Raw genomic sequence first — 19,682 nt, forward strand, 5'->3', positions numbered from 1 at the left:
GGCCTTTTTTCTTCATCTTTATTGTATGGCTATGCACTTGCTATTGTACACCTTTTGTCTCTAGCCAATGTCTCAACGATCAAAAGTCTTTACTACTTGAGTTAAAAAACAATCTTACTTTCCGCCCCTGATGCTTTAGACAAGCTTGAGGGGTGGAATCAAAGCACCGATTGCTGCCACTGGAGTGTTGTCACATGTGACAACTCTAATGGTCGAGTCATTGGGCTTGATTTGAGTAGCAAATATATCACTGGTGGCATTAACGAGTCAAGTAGTTTGTTTCATCTTCGGTTCCTTAAGAGCTTGAATTTGGCTAACAATAATGAGTTGCAAGGTGAAATTCCATCAAAAATTGGCACATTGTCTAGCCTCACTTACCTCAATTTGTCCGCGGTAGCAGGCTTCAGCGGACAAGTACCTATTGGAATATCACAACTTGTCAATTTAGTTGTCCTTGATATTTCAAGTTTACGGGACGAATTTGGGGAATTTGATGGATCAGTATATATGAAGAAGCCAAACTTGGCAACAATCATTCGAAATCTGACTAATATCAAAGAACTCTAGAATCCATGAAAAATCTAGAATCCATAAGTCTTAATGGCAATAATTTCAAAGGTTCAATCAATGGCACAGAGTGGGAAGAATTACTCAGTTTAAAAGATCTTGACTTGTCAGATAATTCACTAGATGGAAGTATTTCTATGTCATTATTCAGTTTACCATCACTTCAGTCGATCGATTTGAGTGGAAACAAATTCAGTGGGCAGCTGAATGAATTTTCAGGCATAGCTTCTTCCCATATTGTATTTCTTGACTTGAGAAACAATAGCTTGGAAGGGATAATCCCAAAGTCATTTTTCCAATTAAGAGAGCTAGGGCATTTGGATTTGTCTTTCAATAGGCTCAATGGCACGCTAGACTTGGCAAATATTCTACAAAGCTTCAAGAACCTCATATTTCTTGATCTTTCTTTCAATCACTTGTCAATTGGTACAAACGATTACGGAGAAAACTCCCCCTTTCCTCAGCTAAGTATCCTATATCTGGCTTCTTGCAACTTGCGTACCATTCCTAAATTCTTACAAAATCAAACATCTTTAGATAATCTTGACCTTTCTATGAATCAAATCACAGGCACCATACCCGGGTGGTTGTGGCAAATTTCTAGTTTCAACCTTTCTTTCAACCACTTAGTGGAACTAGAACCACCTTTTCCATTCTCAAATGATTTATTACCAAGGTCTATAGACCTCTCTTCCAATAATCTTCATGGTCAATTCCCAGTTGTCAAATCCGGTTACGCTTATTTGGATTGTTCTAACAATAATTTCACTTCCATCGATCCAGCTAATGGAAACTATCTTTCATATGCTAGTTACATGTCGTTTTCGAGAAATAACTTACAAGGGGTCATCCCCGCGTCACTATGCAATGGCACAAATTTAGAGCTTCTTAATCTAGAACACAATCATTTGGTTGGCACAATTCCTGATTGTTTTACAACCATGACCCAGCTCATCGTGTTGAATTTGAGAGGAAACCAATTACATAGTGAAATCCCTGATAGATTCACAAAAGGTTGCAGTTTACAAACTCTTGACTTGAATGGGAATTTTTTGCAAAGAAGGATACCTCGATCACTTGTCCACTGCAAAGATATGAAGGTATTAGATCTTGGAAATAATCAATTGAATGACACTTTTCCCTTTCATTTGAACAGCTTGTCTAACTTACAAGTTCTCGTCCTTCATTCCAACAAGCTCTATGGAACTATTCTTCGTCCAGATAGTCACTCAATATGGCCATTACTTCAAATAATGGACATCTCTTCAGATCCCAACAGGCGCTCAACTTCAAACATTCGATGCATCATCATATACAGGCAACCAAGGACTGTTCGGTTCACCATTGACAACACATGATCCAATAACAGTGACTCCGCCTACTTCTTCAGAGGGATCAAATTGGAGTTCAAAGAGTGAACGAGAGTGGATGTTAAGGGGTGCTGAAGTTGGGTTTCCAGTTGGGATCACCATCTTTATTGGGCCTATCCTTTACATCAAAAGGTATAGGGAATGGTACTGCAAGCATCTTCACATACTGATCATGAAAATCCTACGAAAGGAAGATAATATTACAAGGGCAAGGAGGAGGACAAGGAGGAACCAACAAAGGCAGAGACGCTAGACCCATAGAAAGGGTGAAAAAAAAGAAGTCAATGAAGGGTAAGAATGATTTAATTTATCATTTACATATTTGAGTTTGTATGTCTTTCTATATTTATTATTCTTGTTTTTTCTTCTTTGTTTTGCCTCTTGTAAAAGTGCCATTTTTAATTGCCACTGCACTGCTTTAAAATTTCTAAGACTATTTGTTTCATAAATAAACTTTCTAGTATGTACAAAACCTTCCACTATAAATAAATTTTTTAGTAACTACTTCAATATTTCATAAATTGTACGTTGTTGAATTTCTTATTCATGTTGTTTCATCTTTCACATAGGTGTTGCTGTGCCCGATCCCACTGTGGATGACAGATATGTAATGTGCTGAATTAAAAATCTTACGCCGGTAAAATAATGAATTATAGTAATTAGTATAGTTTGTAAGATTTTAAGAGTTGTATAAGTATTAAGGTTTGACACTCTTTTTAAATCAATTGTTGCCGCTTATAAACTATGTTTCTACTGCTTTATACTACCTCATTTTTTTAGTTGACACCGCTTGACTTTTACATTATTTGCAAACTATACTTTGACTATCATTTGTGATTTATAGCTACGACAAAACATAGTCAAGTGAGGTCTTATTTGAATTGTCTCAATGTATATTCTATTAATGTCCACTTTTTATAATTTTACAATGTCGAAAATTAGAGATATTAATCATTAAAATAGTGTGTTGATAAGCGTGAAAAAAGAAATATGTCAATTAAATAAAAAATGGAGGTAGTATGAAATAACTTCTCCTTTATAATTGAACTGATGTAGCCTTTACTTATTGTTCGAAAAGCATGTTCAAGTTACGTTCTTAGATCCAACAAGCCCCTTGCAACCAATGCTTCAAATTTTATTACGGACTTATCATCCCGGCAATTTAATTAGCAGCCAAGTAAACCTTTTAAAATTATCCCGTTAATCGCTACGATTAATATAACTCAATCTGAGCTAGCTTGAATCACTGCAAATGAGTTGGTGCTGCAAATTACATCGAAGTCTATATTTAGCAACTCCCGAATGTTAAATTTAACCAAGAATTAATGTAGCTGAGGTTATTTTCTAAAATTTGTCATGCATCCAAACAGATGTGAAATTAAGACACTGCTTTCGTACAAGTAAGAGGATGTCCCAATTTCTCATAGTGAAAAACAAAATTTGTATGAGAAAATTTATTTCGTTTTTTAATATGAGAAACAGGGAATTTCCCATTAACCAATGACTATTTTTCGTAACTAGAACAATATAGATGAAGAAGCATCTTATGCAAAAGACACCGCTTCTCACACACAATTTATGTTATGCTTAACACAATTTTAAATTTTGACTTTAACCAAGTTCGTTTAATTTTGAAAATAACTTAAATAATTTATTTAGTGAACCATATTAAGTACTCTATTAAAAGTCGATTCGGTATGTTATTATCTTGATGTGTAATTACCATATCGATAAATATATATAACTTTTTAGACAAGCTAGGTTACAAGTAAGCTGTTTTCTTCAATTCTTCTTGAGCTTAAACTTTGGAAAATTTATCAAATCTTTTTCAATAGGTCTTTTGTGAAAAAAGGACATTAAATACAAAACCAGCTGCTTAAACTACAAAAAGAAAAAACCTGCTCTAGATGTTTGAATCTAGCTAAATACAGTTCCTTGATGAACTACGTGACTAAAAGTCAGTTGTGGTGAAATACAGAAATGCAATGTGATAAACAAGAGTTTTTACGCGTGTATGATGAAATAATGAATTATACTCGTAGTAATGCTAGTAAATAGCAGACGCGGTATAGTTTGTAATAATTGTAACATATTTCTTTTTTTTTTCATAATACTGTACATGAAATCATAACTATAAATAAGTGTATGTATCACTACTGCACTAGCATTATAATGGATATATGTCTATAAGAACACTGATCAATTACCGCGTGTAAACACTTCATAATTACTATAATTACGAAATTCCATTCCATTAATTTTAATGAAACATCAATTTAAAACTAATTAATGACTTCCAAATTAAAGTTCCAAGTCAAAAAGTTAGTCATTTTTCCAGAAAAAATAAGTGCACATTTTCCACTTTAAACTTATAATGGCCAACCTCATGAAATTCTACAATTTGACTTATTTTGACTTAAAATGTGCACTTATTATGAAATGGAAGAAATACTAGTTTTGTGATCAGTTCTGGGAGGTTAGGTTTCAATCCCTTCCCAATTGTTGTTGTAGGGGGTCGAACACGAGTTCTCCCTACCAAGTGTAGTCTCAATCACTAATTCACCACTACACCAACATCTAATTGGAATTTCTTACCGATTATGAATGGAAGAAATACTAGTTTTGTCTCAATATGCTAGTCAATACTAGTTAGCAGAAATTACAATGTGCGTAACTCCATGCAACCAAATTCAATCGTCTTGGTTACGTTGCATTATTTATTGAAAGGTAGTAGTCATTTGTAAGGTACTAGCTTAGCCGCTATAATTCATGATTGACCATACCTTAAGTTGTATAAATACTTGAATATCAACAACGGTTTCATTCATTCACAACAATAATTACCCCTAGTACCTCACATACTGCTTCACTCTTATCTCCAAAATGAAAACAATTCCACTCATTTCTTCTTCTTGGCCTTTACTCTTAATCTTGATTGTATGTAGTTGTATACCTTTTGTCTCTAGCCAATGTCTCCGCGATCAAAAGTCTTTACTGCTCGAGTTAAAGAACAATCTTGCATTTGCTCCCAATGCTTATGACAAGCTTAAGGGGTGGAATCAAAGCACCGATTGCTGCCACTGGAGCGGTGTCACATGCAACAACTCCAATGGTCGAGTTATTGGGCTTGATTTGAGTAGCAAAGATATCATTGGTGGCATTGACGATTCAAGTAGTTTGTATCATCTTCAGTTCCTCCAAACCTTGAATTTAGCGAGCAACAACGATTTACAAGGTGAAATTCCATCAAGAATTGGCACACTGTCTAGCCTCACTTACCTTAACTTGTCATGGGTAGGCTTCAGCGGACAGGTACCTATTGAAATATCAAACCTTGTTAAATTAGCTGTCCTTGATATTTCAAATTCAGGGGTAGAAAATTCACCTTTATACATGCACAAGCCAAATTTGGCAACAATCATTCGAAACTTGACTAATATTAAGGAACTCTATCTTGATTATGTCATTAATTCAGCCATAGGGGATAAATGGTGCAAGACATTATCGTCCTCGCTCCCTCGCCTTCAAGTAATGAGCATGTCCAATTGTGACTTGAGGGGTGAAATCCATAAGTCCCTTTCAAATCTCCGCCATCTCTCCGTAATCATGCTCGATGATAACGGCAACATGGGTGGACGAGTACCAGGATTTATGGCCAGGTTCACAAACTTGACGAAGTTATCGCTAAGTGTATGTGGCCTATATGGGATAGTCCCTAGTAAAAATTTTCAAGTACCAACACTTAGAGCCCTTGACTTATCAGGTAATGAAAAGTTGCAAGGGAATTTGCCAGTCTTTTACAAGAATGGGTCTCTTGAGGAGTTATGCCTTTCTTCTACAAACTTTTCTGGCACCCTGCCAAGATCCATCAGCAACCTTAAAAGGCTTCGTGCAATTGATCTCTCTCGAAACCAATTTTTCGGAATTTTACCAAGCTCCTTGAGCAACCTTAAAAGGCTTCTTAGAATTGATCTCTCCTATAACCAATTTTCTGGTCCCATTCCATCATTTTCATCCTTGAAGTATCTAAAATCCATAAATCTTGGATTTAACAATTTGAATGGTTCAATCAATGCCACAGATTGGGATAGGTTACTAAGTTTAGAAGAGCTTAACTTGTCTTATAATTCACTTGATGGAAAAATTTCTACCTCATTATTCAGTTTGCCATCACTTCAGTTCATCGATTTGTATAAAAACAAATTCAGTGGGCAACTGAATGAATTTGCAAGCATAGCCTCTTCCCAGATTAGTTATCTTGACTTGAGGTACAATAGCTTGGAAGGGCCAATCCCAAAGTCATTTTTCCAACTAAGAGAGCTCCAATTTTTGTATATGTCTTTCAACAGGCTCAATGGCACGCTAGACCTAGCGGATTTTCTACAAAGATTTAAGAGCCTCAAGGAACTTGATCTTTCCTTCAATCGCTTGTCTGTTGGTACAAACGATTCTGGGGAAAACTCCACTTTTCCACAGCTACAGATCCTATTTTTGGCTTCTTGCAACTTGCGTACCATCCCTAAATTTTTAAATAACCAAACATCTTTACAAAATCTTGACCTTTCAATGAATCAAATCACGGGCACAATACCCGAGTGGATGTGGAAAATTACTAGGTTCAACCTTTCTTTCAATCACTTAGTGGAATTAGAACCACCTTTGTCGTTCTCAAATAATTTAGGGTTTATAGAAGATCTCTCTTCCAATAATCTTCAGGGCAAATTCCCAGTTGTCAAATCCAATTATTACTATTTGGATTGTTCCAACAATAATTTCAGTTCCATCAATCCAGACATAGGAAACTATCTATCATATGCTAGCTACATGTCATTTTCGAACTTGGGATCATCCCCACGTCACTATGCAGTGCCAAAAATCTAGAACATAATCATTTGGGTGGCACAGTTCCCGATTGTTTTGCTACCATGACCCGACTCATCGTGTTGAATTTGAGAGGAAACCAATTAGACGGTGAAATCCCAGATAGATTCACAAAAGGTTGCAGTTTACAAACTCTTGACTTGAACAACAATTTTATGCAAGGAAGGATACCTCGATCACTTGCCTACTGCAAAGACTTGAGGGTATTAGATCTTGGAAATAATCAATTGACTGACACTTTTCCTTGTCATTTAAACAGCTTGTTTAACTTGCAAGTTCTCGTCCTTCATTCCAACAAGCTCCATGGAACTATTGTTTGCCCACAGAGTCACTCAATATGGCCATTGCTTCAAATAATGGACGTAGCTTCCAATCACTTTGTTGGTGAGCTAAAATCCCAAATTCTTTTCAAGTGGAGGTTAATGATGGCTGGATTAACTAAAGAGAAATCAAAATCTAGGTTTTTGCAATGCTCTGGTTCAACTGGTGATTACTACCAAAATTCAGTGTCAGTTAACTTTAAAGGTAATACATCCTAACAATCTTCACTAGCATTGATTTCTCCAACAATGCTTTTCATGGGGAGCTACCGGAAGAGTTGGGAAATTTGAATGCACTTGTAGTTCTCAACCTCTCTTACAACTCCTTCTTGGGGCATATTCCATCATCATTTGGAAATTTGAGCCAGATTGAGTCATTAGATCTCTCTTGTAATAACTTGAGTGGGAAGATACCTTCACAGCTTGCAAGCTTGAATTTCCTCGGCTACTTGAACCTTTCCTTCAACAGGTTGTTAGGGAAGATCCCAACAGGCACTCAACTTCAATCATTCAACGCATCGTCATATGAAGGCAACCAAGGACTCTATGGTCCCCCATTGACAACAAGAAATCCAATAATGACTCCACCTACTTCTTCAGAGCGATCAAATTGGAGTTCAAAGAACGAACAAGAGTGGATGTTAAGGGGTGCTGAAGTTGGGTTTTCGGTTGGGATCACCATCTTTGTAGGGCCTATCCTTTACATTAAAAGGTATAGGGAATGGTATTGCAAGCATCTTCATAGACTGGTTATGAAAATTCTGCGAAGGGAAGATGATAGTACAAGGGAAAGGAGGAGGAGGAGGAACCAACAAAGGCAGAGACACTAGACCCATAGAAAGAGATGAAACAGAAGAATTGAACGATTGGAAAGTATACTTCTATATGTTCATATCTAGCACCTTATTAAACTTGCTCATCTAACATATTTGAATCTAGTTAAATGTAGTTCCTTACTACTAAAAATCATCATTAATTTTTAATTGCAGCTAGATTGAATAGTTATATGTAAAAATAAAATAATAATAATAATCATTGCCTTTTTCAATGACCACTATTTAAATAAAAAAACAACAATCCTCCTTGGTTCTTTCGAAAATTTCAGGCGGACATCCCAATGTTTGGTTTTCTTTTTTTCGAATTAAACCTATACATGTTCGCCTCCGGTGCCAAGGCCTCGACTGCCGTACGTCACCCGAATTCACTGCTGATCCGCCATCGCTGGAATACCCCTCGCCTCCTTGGATTAGTGGCTGTCGGTGGTGGGTTGTTTGTGGTTACTTTTTTTTTTTATTATTTCAGATTTTAATTAGTTTTATTTTTTTTTTTTTTTTAAAGAGATAAAATGAGAGTAAGTATGAGTGTTATGAGTGCCGTGAGTGAGGGGGTATTTATTTGCTATGGGTAAATATGAAAATTAACATAAAAAAAATAAATAAAAACGAGTGATGCCTAGTAAAATGGGAGCAACGTTTAACAACCCCTTACAAAATCTTTGATTATATTGTTAATAATCAAATGTAACTAACTGTGCAAGGCTTTGTCACAAAAGTTAACATAGGTTTATATAAATATTATAGTTTTGCACAAGTATGGTGAAATAATGATTATAGTAATTACGAAAAATAGTTTGTAAAATGGTAAAGTTGTACAGTAGAAGTATTAAGGCATAATACTATTTCTAGTTATTGTTGCTGCTTTCAGTCTAATTATGGAATTACTATCCCTCCGTAATAGATCTGATGAAACCCTTACTTGTTATCGTTTGAAAAGCATGTCCACGTTGCGGTCTTAGATGGAACCATGGCCATTCCTGGTTAACACCACTCAGTTAAGCCTTATCCTTGCAACACCTTCAATGAAATTATACCTCTACAGCTTGTAAACTCAAATCACCTAGACTACTTAAACTTATCCTTCCAGAAGCTGTCAGGTTAGCTCCCAACAAGCACCCAGCTTCAGTAATTTACGCCGAACCCTATTTTGTGATACACCCGAATGTAAACTTTATCCAAGAATAAAGGAAATCTTTTCTAAAATCTGACCAAATATTGATGCATCTGAAATATCAAATGCAGGAAAATAAAAAAGAAACTGCTCCTCTCATACAAATTTCACAAACCAATGACTATTTTCGAAACTACTTGAAAAATATGAGGAAACATCTGATGCAAAAAGGATACAATGCTCCTCTCACATTATGAAAGCTGAGTATGAGTTAGCCTATATGAAGAGTATGGCTACTACATACACGAGACAATACAAGAATATGAAGACCCAAATTTACAACAAAATCATACGGCAAGACCTTTACTCCTTACTGCTAAATATTGGCAAAATATTAATATTTTTCTCTACTAGGATGACCCCAGTTTTAACAAGGTGGCCATAGATACAAGTGGCTTAGGATGTTGATTCCCCTTCCTTCTTCAACAATTCCTGTAAGAATACGAAGCGATACATGATAATTTAGCATTCAGCTCTCATATAATCCCTCTATTCGATACGGAGTATAACATACTTTTTTATGCATTAAGCTTTAGCTACTTCGTATTAACTAGTTATTGTCCCGGGCGATGCCCCAGTTCACTAAAAATTTGTAAGTGTAATAGTGTTCAACAATTTTTATAAGTGAATAAAAATCTAATAATAAATTTAATTTTACAGTTTTATGTTAGATATTGATGTAAAAAATGCAAAATATCATTATGAAAAAACTTTTAGATGAACCCTAATACTATTCATAATTTTATATACGTACTTCTATTTTTGAGTTATTAGTGGTCGAAAGTAAAAATTCCAAAAGATGTGCAATAACAGAGGGAGCGGGGAGTCTAGATTTCTAGAAACCACAACAGCTTAAAAGAAGAAAGGCAAAAGGAACTTCAAAAGATGTAGATGCATGGCAGTTAATTTACCTCTTTCACTGCAGAAATTGACAACTGCTGCCTAACTTTCTTCTCCCGTTGACACACCCCACACCAGCTAGAGAAATCTGTCTGATATTTCTTCAGCTCCCGGAAGACGGCACTGCATCAACAAATCAGAGGGTAAATAATAGTAGACATTGTGCATTTCTAGCTCTGACCATGCACCACATTGTAGTCCACCTTGGTCAAAATGGATAGTGCTGCTTAATTATATAATCATCAGCTACGCTCTTCAGACACCCACAGGTGACAGGATATAAGATAGCCAAACAAACCCAATAAATTGTGATACGCTATGGATAATACATGCTACATTAAAAAAAAAAAAAAAAAAAAAAAAAAAAAAAAAAAAAAAAGCGAAATGAGTGGTTAGCCTCAAATGTCAGCAAATTTACGATGGAATCCAGAAAAGACGCACCTCAAAATCCGACTTGGATGACTATTTTGGAAAACATTATTATTTTTTATCATAGGATTAGCAACAATGTTCTCATTTTAGGAAGGTAACTATTATTAACACCATCCTTCTTTCCAAAAGCTTAAAATAGTTTCCTTTTGAAAATGTGAAATTTACAATTTAAAAACAGCAATTTACACACAATGTCTAAGCAACTGATATACCTTCTGCACCATAAAATCAAGTTGACCCTCCTCCCTTGAGTAGTGGCACGAGCTCCATGGCGATGGCGACCACGATGAAGAATAGCACGTCCAGGAACATGGGAGTAATCTAATGATTCCTGAACCAAACAGAAATAATTTGAGCAAGAAAGTGCCACCCATGGCACCACATGGAAATCAGAAGGAAAATCTACCATACTAATTGCTACAGGAGAGCAATACTTTCAAAAAAGTACAATTGCATAAAAGTAGTTAGAAGACCATAAATGCAAGAGCCGAAGTATTGAAATAACTACTTCATCAATGGTCCCAAAAACACTTATTTGATTCCCATATTTTAATCCACATGCTCCTCTGTCCTATAGATTGGTGTAAATATCTTTCTTTGGAGTCCATGTGAATAAATAACGCAAGTTATGCAGCTCTATTAAGTAACTGGAAACACAAAAATAGAGGGAGCAAAGACAAAAATAGAGGGAGCAAAGGACAGAATCTGTTGCTACAAAGTGGATATTAAAAATTATTTGAAAGGAAACTTATTGACAGTTAAATTTTTGAAGCCCAAGAAATAACTGCAGTAAAACATGCAAGTGAAGTGCAGCAGCTGTGTAGGGAAAGAAAAATAAGAAATGCAACAGTTTCAAAAGGAACTTGCCAACTATGCCAAGTGAATAAAGTGTGATTATGATTAGCTGCCTGAGTAATGACAATATAAAATTCAGGAATCTCCAATTCTGAGATTTTGATGACATAACAGTCAAGACTGGTTTGAAACCAACATAATAAAAATGAAAATGGGGGGGGGGGGGGGGGGGGGGGGGGGGGGCGGGGGGGTTGCTAGATGGGTTACAAGAGAGGATTTCTCAGATCAGAGCTTCAGTTACAGCTTCAAAAATTAAGATGGATTATGACTAAAAGACTGACGGGTTATAAGAAGGCAATAATTATAAATTCAGTTAATCTGTCACTAACTCCCTTTAGGGTCTCATGTTTGGCTTTGCATTTTCATGCCAAATTCCAGCACATATTGCTATTGCTGCTTAAACTCTCATCTCCAGTTCAGTGCCCAACTAGGATTGACCTCCAGACAAAGCTTGGAAAAATATTATGTCTAATAATAGAATTCTTTACAAGAATTAAACATACTAAAAATTACTAATTCTATGGTCTAATATATCAAAAGTCAACATTGCTCATGCCTTTGCCAACTATAAGATCATCTTCCAAAGCGTCTAATACATCCAATGAGCAACACTACTTTGTAAATAAACTCTTATAAAAAAAATATATACGTGAAGGTAATATTCTATAAACGCACATTTTTCCACTACAGACCCTCTATAAAACATAAATTATCTTGTTGACCTCTTAAAATATGTTGTATTTATGCTGCCGCAGCCTAAGTGCATTTGTTGTCATCAAGAACAGTCACCACAACCTCTAATGCATGTTTTACAGTTACAAAGAAAAAGCTTACATAGTATTAAACTCATATAAAAGAACAAAATTGATCTTTTTTCTTTAAAGGAAAAGCTCAAATGGCAAGTACCTCAGCCTGTGTTTCCGTATTAACATGTTTCTCACATCTAACACCTCGAAAGAACAATTCTCCACCAGAAAACTCCTGGCCTAAGCATACATTCAAAGTGACTTCAGCATCATCCACATGAAAACCTGTGAATCAAAGCAGAAAAAAATTAGTATGATGCGCCTTAAAACAAGATAAAGTGAAGCCACCAAAATTGATTCAACAGCAAAATTTCCCACTTGCAACCAACTAAATTTTTATTTTACTAGTATTCATTAGCAAAAATAAGCTCCAAAACCTAATTTAGAGAAGAGTCTTCATAAAAAGAATTATATTAAAAGGACTTGAACAGGACTCCATTCTGATAAGAAGGCTATGAAGAAAAACATCAAGCCCACAAGCAAAGGAAGTAAACAAAAATATTATTCAAGCGCCATATGAATCCTAGAGCAAAAGTACATGTTAAAACTTTCAAGTTTCAAGTGAGAAACTGAAAACTTACCTAAGTCAATATCCTTATGAATTCCATATTGGACAACAAATCCATGATGAGAAATTAAACTGGATCCACCAACTTCAGGGTAGAAAACTGCATGCAGATTTAGTCACACATTAGTATCTTCAAAAACATGCTTCTGTCTTAGATTCTTAGGCATTTGAACATTCTTGAAACACTTAGAAAATTATGTATTACCAACTTCGGGGAAGAAAACTGCATACAGATTTAGCCACACATTAGTATCTTCATAAACATGCTTCTATCCTAGGAATCTGAATACTCTTGAAACACTTAGAAAAATATGCATTACCTTTAGAGATGGGACGTACAAAATCCTCCATTAGTTTATGAAGCATAGTTTCCATGCCAAAGTCATCAAGAACAGCACCATAATTATTCATTGTATTTGGCCGCATGATTTTGCATTTTGTGTCACAAACCCACTTTTCAATATTTTCTACCTAGGCAAGAGATTTCTATAAAGTAAGACAAGAAAAACCAAATGAATTGAAACTAACATGACAAAGAAACATTAATCCTCCCGATATACCTCCTTCAGTAACAAATCACAGAACTGAGGCTGTAGTATATCAAAGGTAAAAATCCCAGGTGCAGGCTCAGACATTATACTTCGAAAACTTTCTTCTGTATTATCATGAATTGCTTTAAGAAACGAGGGGACAAAGAAGTTTGTGGCATGCATGCTATACAGCTCTTTGTGAAGTGGCTGCAGACAGAAAGCAAACTTAAGTTACCAGAACTCTTTTTTTTTTTAAAGAAAGTTACAGGAACTCAAGTATAGGTAAGAATCAGGTATTCCCAAGAGAAAAATCAGGTCTGATTGTTAGATCTTATTTTTAACATATTTAATTTTATTTAATAGGATAAGTTCAAATAAAATAAGGTTACAAAGACAAAAAAAAAATAGAAAACCCAGATGAAATAATTCAAACAAAAGTAAATGAGCCAAACAGAGCTTAATAATAGATCACAGGATGTCAAAAGTTCAAAACAGGATGCAGGCAAAAATCTTAAATACAACAAAATGAATCACAACGGTAGTGAAAATAGGAACACAAAAAAGAACAGGAGAATAGTTATAGGAAAATCTAATTAAATAATGCATTAACGCATCATCATAACCCATTTTCTTCACAGAAATCCTCTGTATTATATTGTTAATCAGTATAAATACACTTCAACCTACCTCTGTAATCTACAGTACAAAGTACTGCAAATGACCAGCTATTGAAATGACATACGTTAAATAACCATAGACCTTCTCATGCTCAGTTGCTCACAGGTCAAGTAACCTAACTTCAAAAAATCAGATTTCATAATTGTATTTTTCTAGGATCCTTTAAGTACTATACTCAATCATCAACACCACCAAAACCAAAAGAGGTATCCTAAGAAGATATTATTCACACGTTTTGACCCTTCTACTATATAAAATAATGTAGACAGAGCAATCTAGACGAGTAAGAATGCTAACACTGCCATTTATCAATGAAAAGTCAAAATTGTATTGACAATCCTATTCTTATTACAAAAAAAAGATGGTTCACCCTTCTCCCCTTGCCAAAAAATTTACAAAACCACCAAAGGAAAAGATGACAAGGATGACTTCATAGAAGTTACAGAGGAACCATAATCTGAAATCCTACATACCCTGTATTTAAAATTCAAAAGAACCTAGCAACCTTTGTATGGATAGCAATGATACCTTTTCTCCTCCTCCCCAAAAAAATCTCAAAAGGTTTTGCAAGCTATTGCACATAATACTCCCACTACCAATAGAATGTTGTCAATCCCCTCACAATTAAGAACACAAAAATTCCGCTTGCCCAATAAAATTGATGTATCATTAGATACTCTTGCCAGTTGCCATCACTTATTCTATATGGCAGCATCTAGAAGAATAACATAGAAAATCTTCACTACTTTAAAGGTGACTACTTTTTCCGGACATCCTAATATGGTATGTACATCTACTATTTCTAAATAAATGGAGTAAAAACATATAATCGTGCTTTGTTCAAATCACAAATAGCAAGAACAACAGCCTAATCCATCAACAAATCGCTCGTCTTCACATTTCCAAAACCTTTACTCCCAATTTTCTATGCTTAACCATAACCAAACCCTAGATATAACGTCGTCCAATTTGAAGCCAAATCCACATTCCATCAACCAAAATTCAAAAGCCACATCTCATCACTTCCAAACTCCATTAATTAAATACACAAGCTTCAACAGCAATATTACAATCAACAATTTCACATCATTTAATAATTCCTCAATCATCAAGAATTTAACATCAATTTACCTGATAATTCGAAATAATCTTCTGCCTGTATTCCCGATGCTTCTGAGCCTTATTAAAAACATAATACCAAACAAAATCGAAAAAAAAACACATCAAATCAACAAAATTCCCAAAATCAAAAACAAAAACCCAAAATCAAATCAACAATCATCACAAATCTCACCCTAATTCTTTCTCCTTCAGGCGAATACTTGAGCAAAATATCCCGCATAAAATGAAGCTTAGAATCACGAGAAGAGCTCAACAACGAAGGAGGCAAGTAACGTTCAAGACAAGTAAAAAGCATTGGATCGTACTCCAATGCTAGGTCATCGTAATTGTCGGGTTTGTGCTCTTTGTTAGGGTTCAACGACAGACAGAAAGTTGGCGTCGAAGAAAGCGTGACTCCATTGCCGTTGATGTTGCCGTTGACGGCGGTGATCGCCGGTGATTGGTCTTTTCTCCGATCATATGCGCCGTCGACGGACATGGTAATGGCGATGGTGGTGGAGAGGTGTTGAGTGGAGAGGAGAGGAGAAGAGATTTTTAATTGTTATTCTCAATTTTTTTTTCCCGTTGGTGCAAGTTAGGGTTTTGTCTTTTTTTTTTTTTTTTAGTTAGATTTTTGGGAGGATAGGATGAAAAATATAAATTACAATTACAATATGAAAGTTTCTTGAAATTATCTTATCTTGTAGATTGTAGAATTGTAGATTTTATGGGGTGTAATCAACTATTTTATTGAATTCGTCACATAATTTTGATTATTAAGAATAAAAATAATTAAATGTGGAGTAATAATATAATTCATTTATATTTAGTCGAATTCTCAAAAAACGATATATAATCATTGTATCTCATACGTGATGCAATCAACTACTCACAAATTAGTTAATCATATTCAAAGCATGTTTTATTTGATTGAATCTTCATGTCTTTCCTATTCTGGTTTTTATGGAAGGGTTGTATAGCCATGTAGCGTAACCGTTGTATGAACAGAGATATAATATTTGGGTATAGACTAGTATTTACTTTGCGATGAAAGTAAATTTGAGCTTGATGAATAACTTTAGGTGAAAAATTAAAATTATTGGTACATCATGATGAATTTAAACGAAGGGTAATTTTTTAATATTAAATATATCTTTTTACATTTTAACAGTTTAGAATTGAATTGAGATGAAATTCTTGATATAAATTTTTTTTACATGATGTATTCTATAACCTCTGGTTGCTAAGTAATTTTCTTAACAAAGTTATTCTTTAATTTAGTTGAGTAAGACTTATGCCCTGTCACTTTACCTTACAAAAATAACATTAAGTAAAAATAGTTTCAGTTTAGTAAAAATAATAAGTTCAGTTCAGCAAAATTTGGTTATCTTAAAGAAGAATTAGGTCCCGGTCACTTCACCTTATTTTGCTGAACTGAAATTATTTTTACTGAAACAAAAATTATTTATGTTGAACTGAAATTATTTTTACTGAACTTAAATTAATTCTACTGAACTGAAATAAAATACCTTTTACTAATTTTCTATTAGAATTCTTCTTTAAAAAAAATGAATTTTACTGAATTGAAGTTATTTTTACTAGATTGAAATTATTTTTACTGAACTAAAATTAATTATACTAAACTAAACTTATTTTTGCTGAATTGAAATTATTTTTACTTAATATTATTTTTTTAAGGTGAAGTAACAGGGCCTTAAGATAGAAAATTGGTAAAAATAATATCGTTTCAGCAAAAATAATTTCAATTCACTGAATTAACTTAAATTCAGTAAAAATAATTTAAGTTCAGCAAATATAATTTTGTTTCAACAAAAATAATTTTAGTTCAGGACAAATAAGGTAAAATGAACGGGGCTTTATTGTCATCTTTGATACTTGGGAAAACATAAAATTAGTAGACCTTTATAAGATTTTAAAATAACTATTCGTTGTATTTTAACACTTTCGCTCATGTCAAATTAGCTCATTTATAACCCCCAATAAAAAATCACAATTAAAGAATTTGAGTTGTATAACGGTTTAATTTTTTAACACAAGCTTGATCCCAAACTTTAGTAACATGGGTATTGGATACTTAAATCTGGGAAGTAAGAACTTTTGGCTAGTATATTTAATGAAAAAGATATCAAATACAAAGTAAAAATTGAAGTAACATTACTAATATATTGTCAATGTTAATAATTTGTCATTTAAGTGTTAGCTTTGTTTGGGTTGAGATATCCAAACCGAAAGGTAAAGTTTTGAGTGAAACGGACTCACGTAAGTCCACCATCTTCATTCTCCTTCTTTCCCTGTCTTTCTCCTCCTGGGTCCTCCACCACTCCCTACCTCCTCTCCTGCACCTCCCAACTTGCTGGCGATGAAGAATGATCAAATGCAACTTGCTTTGGCGATAGTACTTCGAATTCAGAGTTTTGAGATGATCTAGAGAATGACCAGATCCGCGCCGCTACTCTGTTGAGTTTGGGGAGGTCGAATTCTATTGATAATGGTCAAGATAAGGAGGATTTTGGCGAGACGGCTTTGTCGTGGTGGTTTTGGATGAATTTGATTAATTTGATTTAGGGAAATTTGATTGTGGAATTGTTAATTGATGATGAAATGTAGGAGTTGTTTAAAGATTATGTGAAATCAGGGTTGAAGAGAGAGAAAATATTGTATTTATGGAAGAAGAAGAAGAAGAAGAAGAAGAAGAAGAAGAAGAAGAAGAAGAAGAAGAAGAAGAAGAAGAAGAAGAAGAAGAAGAAGAAGAGGGTCAGTGATGAAGGAGAAAATAATGTTAGGTATTAGATGTTTATTATTTGGTGTTTGATTGTTATTGTTTGGCATTAAATGTTTATTGTCATGTATTAGATTAATATTTTCAGGTATTAGATTAATATTAATTGGTTTAATATTTGTTAGGAATTAGAAAATATTAGTCAGGAATAAGTTAATTTTTATCAGGAATAAGACAATATTATTGATTTTATAAAATATTGGTGTGCGGGCTTTGGTTGGGTTTCTCAAACCCGTGCCTTTTTGCTGCTTAGCCTAGTCACACGAGAGCCCGTGCTACGCAAAATCGTCTCAAAGTGAAATTAATATAAAATTCTTGAGGTATTCCGTACTCATAATGAAAAATCCAAAACAAAAGCCACTACTCTAGAAGACTAGCTAGAATAATACGGAGTATTGTGAACCCTCTGATAAATTAAAGACTAGATAGAATAGTCAGTTAGTCCTCCAACTTTCAAGTGTGAGAGATTTTCGTCAATTTCCCTCCTTATAAAATGAGGCTTTAAAAAAACGAGCTCTTAGAGACAGTATGAATTTTCTATTTGTAATAATAAAATCGTTAGCAGTGAAATCATTTTTACGTAGTATATTACTCCATGTTTAATAGAATAAAAAATTTTAACGTGACTCTGGTTGAACACAACAAATCATTAAGTTCGTTCAAAAACTTTTGCATGCCCCCGGTTTACAATATTTTTATTGTATATCGAACATTTTTTGAAAAGTGACCATTTTTTCATACAAAAGTGACCCTTTTTCTTTTACAAACGTGACTCATATTTTCACAAAAGTGACCCTTTTTTTTCCACAAAAGTGACCATTTTTCTTTTACAAACGTGACCCATATTTTCACAAAAGTGACCCTTTTTTTTTCCACAAAAGTGACCTTTTTTTTCACAAAAGTAATTAAGCTATATATGCAAAACAGAGTATCAAAATCAACAAAAATAAATGCAAAATTAACAATAGTCATGAAAAAACTGTACTATCACTCAATTAAATAAAAAGTCGTCGCTGAAACCATCGTCGATTCCACCATTTCTGACCATCTCACCGAGCAACTCGACGACGATGACAAGTTAGAGCTCACTTTACCTTCTTCCGACTTCAAATATTCTGACGACTTCTTTGTACTCTTCTTCTTTACCATTGTAGAATCAAACACTACAAAAACAAAAACAAAATAAAAAAAACCTAAAAATCGAAGAATCAAAACAACTAAAACTAACAAAAATCTCATAAAATTAAGTAAACAAACCTTAATTTTGCAAATAACAACCTCACAAGTGAAAGAGAAGAGAAATAATCGTAGTTAAAGAACGAGAAACCAGGTTGAATAGAGATATGATTGTCAATTATGGAAGAAGATAGAGAAAGAAGAGAGAGAAAGAACTTTGTGAAAGAATGAGGAGGAGAGAGAAAAGGTTGGTTTTTATTTGTAGGCAATGAAGCCTGCACGTGTAAATCAAAATGGAAACATTTCTGCTTAGAGCGAGAGGCGATTTACAATAGTTTAACGTAAATCGGATGTTAATAAATAATTGTGAAGTTCGTTTGGTTGCAATGAGAATTGACTTCCCATGGTAATTTATAATTCACGAGAAATTATTTCCTTCCTCAAATTCCTAGGAAGTTGCTTAGTTTGTTTGGTTGGCATTAGGGAACTTACAATTCCTAGGAAATTTGAATGACCTAGGGGGAGGTGGATAAGTGAATTTTCACATTATGTAGGAAATTGAAATTCTTAGGAATTTCTATTTCCTCCATTTTGCACTTTTTTGATTAACCAAACAACTCACCAATTATGTATTGGAAAATTTGTCAAAAATAACACCACCTTTCACCGGTCTTCCAAGAATAAAACGACC

At 34.3% G+C, this 19,682-nt stretch overlaps 3 protein-coding genes across 5 annotated transcripts; 2 read left to right on the forward strand and 1 right to left on the reverse strand.

The window, feature by feature from the left end:
* The first annotated feature begins 572 nt into the window (after positions 1-572).
* Positions 573-6,818, forward strand: LOC110689511 (receptor-like protein 12). Its single transcript, XM_021866295.1, has 3 exons — positions 573-1,667; positions 1,837-2,069; positions 4,883-6,818. The coding sequence occupies exons 1-3, from the start codon at positions 573-575 to the stop codon at positions 6,816-6,818; spliced, it is 3,264 nt and encodes a 1,087-aa protein (XP_021721987.1).
* Positions 6,819-6,862: 44 nt separating this feature from the next.
* LOC110689512 (receptor-like protein 12) lies at positions 6,863-7,968 on the forward strand. Its single transcript, XM_021866296.1, has 2 exons — positions 6,863-7,326; positions 7,371-7,968. Exons 1-2 carry the CDS (start codon positions 6,863-6,865, stop codon positions 7,966-7,968), a joined length of 1,062 nt encoding a protein of 353 aa, XP_021721988.1.
* A 1,199-nt stretch (positions 7,969-9,167) lies between these two features.
* LOC110689343 (uncharacterized PKHD-type hydroxylase At1g22950-like) lies at positions 9,168-15,881 on the reverse strand. 3 transcript variants are annotated; one of them, XM_021866120.1, is made up of 10 exons: positions 15,209-15,881; positions 15,046-15,087; positions 13,267-13,443; positions 13,027-13,177; positions 12,912-12,929; positions 12,720-12,806; positions 12,239-12,363; positions 10,690-10,808; positions 10,057-10,168; positions 9,168-9,577 (listed from the first exon to the last, which is right to left on the reverse strand). In XM_021866120.1, the coding sequence occupies exons 1-10, from the start codon at positions 15,512-15,514 to the stop codon at positions 9,542-9,544; spliced, it is 1,173 nt and encodes a 390-aa protein (XP_021721812.1). In that variant the 5' UTR covers positions 15,515-15,881; the 3' UTR covers positions 9,168-9,541. The 3 variants fall into 3 exon arrangements, with proteins under 3 accessions (XP_021721812.1, XP_021721811.1, XP_021721813.1); XM_021866119.1 differs by having other exon boundaries at positions 15,046-15,093; positions 15,209-15,872; XM_021866121.1 differs by lacking the exon at positions 12,912-12,929 and having other exon boundaries at positions 15,046-15,093; positions 15,209-15,514.
* Between the last annotated feature and the right edge of the window lie 3,801 nt (positions 15,882-19,682).

This window comes from Chenopodium quinoa, unplaced genomic scaffold, assembly GCF_001683475.1.
Source record: "Chenopodium quinoa cultivar QQ74 unplaced genomic scaffold, ASM168347v1, whole genome shotgun sequence".
NCBI classification, from domain to species: Eukaryota; Viridiplantae; Streptophyta; class Magnoliopsida; order Caryophyllales; family Amaranthaceae; genus Chenopodium; species Chenopodium quinoa.

What these genes read in the sequence shown, in the direction of transcription:
- LOC110689512 (XM_021866296.1), top strand. Translation starts at nt 6,863, where the DNA reads ATGACCCGACTCATCGTGTTGAATTTGAGAGGAAACCAATTAGACGGT. An exon ending in GATTACTACCAAAATTCAGT is followed by an intron (nt 7,327 to 7,370) that starts GTCAGTTAACTT and finishes AATCTTCACTAG; the next exon opens with CATTGATTTCTCCAACAATG.
- LOC110689511 (XM_021866295.1), top strand. Translation starts at nt 573, where the DNA reads ATGAAAAATCTAGAATCCATAAGTCTTAATGGCAATAATTTCAAAGGT. An exon ending in TCCACTGCAAAGATATGAAG is followed by an intron (nt 1,668 to 1,836) that starts GTATTAGATCTT and finishes ACATCTCTTCAG; the next exon opens with ATCCCAACAGGCGCTCAACT. An exon ending in CCTATCCTTTACATCAAAAG is followed by an intron (nt 2,070 to 4,882) that starts GTATAGGGAATG and finishes GATTGTATGTAG; the next exon opens with TTGTATACCTTTTGTCTCTA.
- LOC110689343 (XM_021866119.1), bottom strand. Translation starts at nt 15,514, where the DNA reads ATGTCCGTCGACGGCGCATATGATCGGAGAAAAGACCAATCACCGGCG. An exon ending in CTGAAGGAGAAAGAATTAGG is followed by an intron (nt 15,094 to 15,208) that starts GTGAGATTTGTG and finishes GTTTTTAATAAG; the next exon opens with GCTCAGAAGCATCGGGAATA. An exon ending in TCATAAGGATATTGACTTAG is followed by an intron (nt 12,364 to 12,719) that starts GTAAGTTTTCAG and finishes TTTGATTCACAG; the next exon opens with GTTTTCATGTGGATGATGCT.